The 5,840-nt window shown below is 39.9% G+C and overlaps 1 protein-coding gene across 2 annotated transcripts in view; it reads right to left on the bottom strand.

The window, feature by feature from the left end:
• The window catches only part of npr3 (natriuretic peptide receptor 3), a 133,762-nt gene that overhangs the window by 6,992 nt on the left and 120,930 nt on the right, over positions 1–5,840 (bottom strand). The window contains exons 5-7 of one of the 2 annotated variants that reach the window (XM_014027695.1): positions 2,621–2,715; positions 2,395–2,512; positions 2,218–2,302 (exon numbers count right to left, since the gene is read on the bottom strand). In XM_014027695.1, coding sequence (XP_013883149.1) covers positions 2,218–2,302; positions 2,395–2,512; positions 2,621–2,715 — 298 coding nt within the window. Of the gene's footprint in view, positions 1–2,217; positions 2,303–2,394; positions 2,513–2,620; positions 2,716–5,840 lie in introns of those variants that run through there. The other variant, XM_014027696.1, reaches the window with a different exon arrangement.

Genomic DNA, 5,840 nt, shown 5'->3' with positions numbered 1-5,840 from the left:
GAATATTCATGTGTTAGAATGGCCCAGTCAAAGTCCAGACCTAAACCCAATTGAGAATTTGTGGCAAGATCTCAAAACTGCTATATATATATCAACTAGATCAAATTATTGTGGGGGTCATAACCCCCTAACCCCCCTGCAAATTACGCCTATGAATATAGTGTAATAACTAAAAATATAATCATTGATAACCTTATCAATAAACCCAAGAATGACGGTGTGCAGCGCTGCGGCTTCTGAATAAATGAAAATGATCTAACACAGTTGTTTATACTTTTAGCAGCTCTTTTTATTCCACAGCTGACCTGCAAAAAATGTCTGGATCTTTGACAGACGGACTTCAATCTCTGAACTCGTAAAGTTCTTTTTAGTTTTTGCTGTCATTTTCATGAATAAATGAACACTTCCTTGTAGCTGAGGCAGGAAACATAGCCTAATACGGTGTTTTTGGGGTGGTAATTATGCTAATCTCCTCTCACGTGCATGAGCAGCTGGATAGAACAGGTGTAATTTCATTGCTCATTTACACATGTTTCCTGAAGATAGAAGAGTTTGTTGAATCTGACGTGACATGTTCGTACGAACCCTTCGTACGAACAAAAGYAAGAGAAATTTAGGATAAGAATATGAACATGTTCTTGCATGAGGCCCAATGTCCATGACTAGGGGGCTTTTAGTTGCTCTTTTAATCAATATTGGCAAAACAGTGCATAGGATTCAGTGGCTGAAGAGCAGGTAACATTTAGAGGAGTCACATCAACTGATGAGAAAAATCTGTACCTAACCAAACTGCATTAATTTAGCTATAATATTTGGATGAAGACTGCAGATGTAGGATCGTTCATAACTAGCCGACATGTCCTGGGTCTTGTGGTTCCAGATTTAATTCACAAAAAGGTCTTCAATACCAGTTACATTGAAATCCACAAAACAGGTTTTAAAATCAACATGTCCAGTTACTTGATGAAATTTTGTGATCCACAAGTAAGGTTTTAGTTAGCTTGATGCTCAAATTGTCAGTCTTAGTCTCTACTTGTTTTTAACGATAGTTGATTTTAAGAAAATCCTCCCTTTTAACATGAACACATGAATAAAAAGTGTTTTTTTTTCTTTTTGTCTTCTAAACCTTTAGTTCCTCTTTTAATGGGGCACAGTTATTTTCATGTTGTTTCAACATTACAACAATGTAACAAATTTTAAGATGATCACCAGAAAGGACATGGCATGATCTCACCTTAGTTTGACAAGCTTCAGAGAGTGGTTGCACTTTGATGCTCAGCCTTGTTGGTTTGTTGTTGAACAACAAATATATAAATCAGTCTAATCTTTTTCTTCAGGTCAATATGTGTAAAACTAGTTTAGCTGTACAGCACATTTTCTGTTTTTCAAGATCAGTTTGCTGTGGTAGCCATTTTAAACAGATTAGCTTAAGTCATTCAGTTGCACGTGCACATCTAACAATTACCTTCTTCTATAACATGTGTCCAGTAGTCCTTTAGATATTTTACAATCAGTCAGAGAACTAAGCACATGCACACAGACACAGGCAAAAACCTGATGATCTGCCTTAGCCTTTTAGTGGTACACAATAACTATTGCCCTCAAATCCACAGTCATGTTTACATATGGCTCATATGCAACTGGGCCTGAATAACTCTGATAAATCAAATAAAATCCCAGCAAATTACTTTGAAATTTATGGTTGTAACATAAATATGTGGAAATGGCGTATAAATATTTTTAAAGCACTGTATTTTCTACAAGTTTTTGTTAGTGGTTTAGGAATGTCAWAAATGAGTTTAATACATTTTTTGTGGGCGGCTGTGGCAGAGTGGTTAGGGGAGTTGTCCTGGAAGTGGTAGGTCACCGGTTTGATCCCCTGTTCCAGCTGTCTCAGTTGTGTCCTTGGGCAAGACACTTCACCCCTCATGCATCAGTGTATGAATGTGATTGGCTATTGATTGATTGATTAGTCTCCATAGATGATTGTACATGTTAGCTTTGTTAGCTAACATGTTAGCTTTGTAGAGACCTAATAGAGTGCTATGTGATTGGGTAAATGAGGGCACAGATTGTAGTATGAAGAGCTTTGAGTGTCCTGGTTGGATAGAAAGGCAATATACAAGTACACTCCATTTACATTTTTAATATTTAAATCAATCAGTACATTAATAGATCAATCATACTTTATTGACACTGCATTAATGCTGATTTTACCTGAAAAAGTAGAATGCTATTAGCATCACAGCACCAAGAAGAGCTCCAACTGTAACTCCAGTCAATGCTGATACTCCCAGTTCACCTATGAAGGAAAGCAGTTATTGATAAAAACATACTAAAATTCGTTCAAATTAAAATTTTGCCATTTTTATTTAAACAGAAATATACATTTACATGATTTTTGAGGCAGTTCTGGGTTTGCTTCATGTCTTCCTTTTATTGTAAAATGTTTACTGTTGAAAGCAGACAGCAGCTGAAGAGTTTTATTTACCCCAAAGTAGTTGACTACTACCTGCAAGCCAGAAATATATGTAACCATTCTGTGCCTACTTGGGAAAGTGATAGTATCGTTGGGAATGTATTTGTCATGATCTTATGACAAGGTTAAAATTTTGCTTACCTCATAGCTACCTGCTTCAATATTGGTCATGGCCATCAATGAAAAGTCCCCGTTTCTGTCACCATTGGTATCCATGGATACCTGGCCAGCAATTCCTGTTCATCATGGAACAAGATCATAAGCAGGAGTGTTGATGTAAAAAAAAGAAAAGGGAAAAACAGGTGCTGTAATATTTTATTATAAATATGGTATTTACAGGCCCTTCTCAAAAAATTAGCATATTGTGATAAATGGTAAATGGTAAATGGTACTGAACTTATAGAGCGCTTTTCAAGTCCCTCCGGACCCCAAAGCGCTTTACACTAACAGACATTCACCCATTCACACTCACATTCACACACGGATGATGGCAAACTACACTGTAGGCACAGCTGCCCTGGGGCACACTGACAGAAGCAAGGCTGCCATGCACAGGCGCCACCGGACCCTCTGACCACCATCAGTAGGCAAGGTGGGTGAAGTGTCTTGCCCAAGGACACAACGACTAAGATGGCTGGATGGGGGATCGAACCAGCAACCATCCGGTTCCAGGACGACTCCCCTATAAATAAAGTTCATTATTTTCTGTAATGTACTGATAAACATTAAACTTTCATATATTTTAGGTTCACTGCACACCAACTGAAGTAGTTGAAGTAGTCTTTTAAAATTGATGATTTTGGCAAAAAAGTAAAGAAAAATCAAAAATCCCTATCTCAAAAAATTAGCATATTTCATCTGACCAATAAAAGAAAAGTGTTTTTAATACAAAAAAGTCAATCTTCAAATAATTAAGTTCAGTTGTGCACTCAATACTTGGTGGGGAATCCTTTTGTAGAAATGACTGCTTCAATGTGGCATGGCAATCAGCCTGTGGCACTGCTGAGGTGTTATGGAGGCCCAGGATGCTTCGAGAGCAGCTTTAAGCTCATCCAGAGTGTTGGGTCTTGTGTCTCTCAACTTTTTCTTCACAATATCCCACAGATTCTCTATGGGGTTCAGGTCAGGAAAGTTGACAGGCCAATAGAGCACAGTAATATCATGTAAACCATGTATCATCATGTATCAAGTAAACCATTTACCAGTGGTTTTGGCACTGTGAGCAGGTGCCAGGTCGTGCTGAAAAATGAAATCTTCATCTCCATAAAGCTTTTCAGCAGATGGAACAGACTTCCCACTGAGGTGCCTTGATACAGCACTCTGTGGGAAGGCAAAAGTGTGGCAGAAAATGCTGCACAACCAGAAGAGTTGTTAGTCAGTGATGGTCTGGGGTGCCATGTCAGCTGCTGGTGTTGGTCCACTGTGCTTTRTCAAGGGCAGGGTCAATGCAGCTAGCTACCAGGAGATTTTGGAGCACTTCATGAGGGCACAGATTGTAATGTGAAGCGCTTGGAGTATCCTGGTTGGCCAGAAAGGCGCTATACAAGTACAGTCCAACTGAACAAGTTTTTTGCCCATTTAAACAACAACAATAGGACTGTATGCTGACATGGACCTACTCACCGACAAGCTTCCTCCACCTACATCTCATCATCAACAAACCTCAGGTGACGTCCATTCTTCAAAAACTCAACTCCCCTGGCCTTCACAGGCTCAGGTAGGGTGCTGAAGGACTGGTGCAGTCCTCTAAATGGACCTCTCACAGGACCATTTCAGTAGCTTCTAGATTCTGGTTCTTATCCTAACCAATGGAAGGAATCGTTATCATCCCAAAAGGACATACCAAAAAGACCTAAAACTGGTCTATAATCCTTTTATTTAGGTGTATCCATAAAAATGGCCCACCCTGTACTTCTCTGCCATTTCAGAATTTCTTGTGCAATACCACACCTCTTCCGTCTGTCGTATGCTTTTGTTTAAATCTACAGAAACAAATGAATTTTTTACTGATCCTCTGTACATCTCCATCTGCATCCTCAAAACCAAGATGGCATCTGTGGCTCTTTTTTGACATTAAGCCATACTGTTGCTCACAAATATTCAACTTTTGTCTAAGTCTAGCTTCTACGACTCACTCCCATCTCAATAATCCAGGCAGATTTTTTTTTAATTGAGTAGGTCCTCTGGATGAGTTCTACAACTAATTGATGTCCCTGAACTGTCCAGTGGACCTATTCAACTTTTAAAAAAATCTCCCCCAGACCTTCATATGCCTCCTCAGCCTAATTCCTTTGTAGTTTCTACAACTCTGTACTTCACCCATGTTCTTAAAAACTGGCACCAACATACTCATTCTCCATTCCTTAGACTTTTTCACACTCTCAAAAATGCTATAGAACTGTTGAGTTAAACACTCATTGTCACCACTTTGAGTCATTTCTATACAACCATCGGTCATCAGGTCCAACTGCCTGCCCCATTTTCATCCTCTTCAAAGTTTTCTGCATTTCATCCAAACTGGTCCACCGTTTCTAAGACGACTACTCTTCTTTTCTTTTCATTTTTATCAGTCATTGGTTTCTCAAAGTACTCTTTGTTGGGTTCTTGTGCATGTTTAACACTCAGATCAAACTGTCAGACTAGAAATACTCAGGATACAATCGGGTTTAGTGAGGGTTTATTGAGTGAGTGGACTGTATCTGGAAGGAAGAGAGGGATAAATGAGTACCCAGACGTGACTATTTGTAGATGGATGTTTTGAATCCAAGATAAGTGTCTTACTTTTCCCTTGTCCTTGAAGGGCAGTGAAGGAAGAAATAGGATGATGTGGGGAGAGTGGCATGATGGTGGCTTCAAGTGACCCAGGAGTATGGGCTGGTCCCAAAGAGAGCTGACGAGCAGGCAGATTACTCCTCAATGGGGGGATTAGTCAATTGATCCTGTTTGACAAAAGGCACATCAGAGGAGGGGAGTCCCAGCAGACCTTTGAATACTAAAGGACACAGAAAACAAAAGGTAAGTTTTCTAACAAAAACCAAAGAAGCTTGGTTGGAGATCATTTAGTAGGTAACAAGATGTTCCGGCAAAGATGGGCTGGTCTGCTGCTCCCAAATATCTGTCAGGTGCTCATCTAGGTTAAAAGGCAATGGGTACAATGTAGTCTCTCCCTCCTGCCACAGGAGCTGTAAGAAAGCAGGGTCTAGTGAGAGATACTGAGTCATTACAGTGCCGATCCCTCAAGGATCACCTCTTGGATATTGAGGGCATTTATCAGAGTGGGCCTGGTAGAAGTCCGAGACCCCGACCACACAGCCAGACATCCAGGATGAGTTGGACAGTGAACACAGAGTGACTGTCAAAT

This window comes from Austrofundulus limnaeus, unplaced genomic scaffold (assembly GCF_001266775.1).
Source record: "Austrofundulus limnaeus strain Quisiro unplaced genomic scaffold, Austrofundulus_limnaeus-1.0 Scaffold674, whole genome shotgun sequence".
Taxonomy (NCBI): domain Eukaryota; kingdom Metazoa; phylum Chordata; class Actinopteri; order Cyprinodontiformes; family Rivulidae; genus Austrofundulus; species Austrofundulus limnaeus.
The sequence above is the reverse complement of the archived record's forward strand: the minus strand, read 5'-3'. Positions and strand labels throughout refer to the sequence as shown.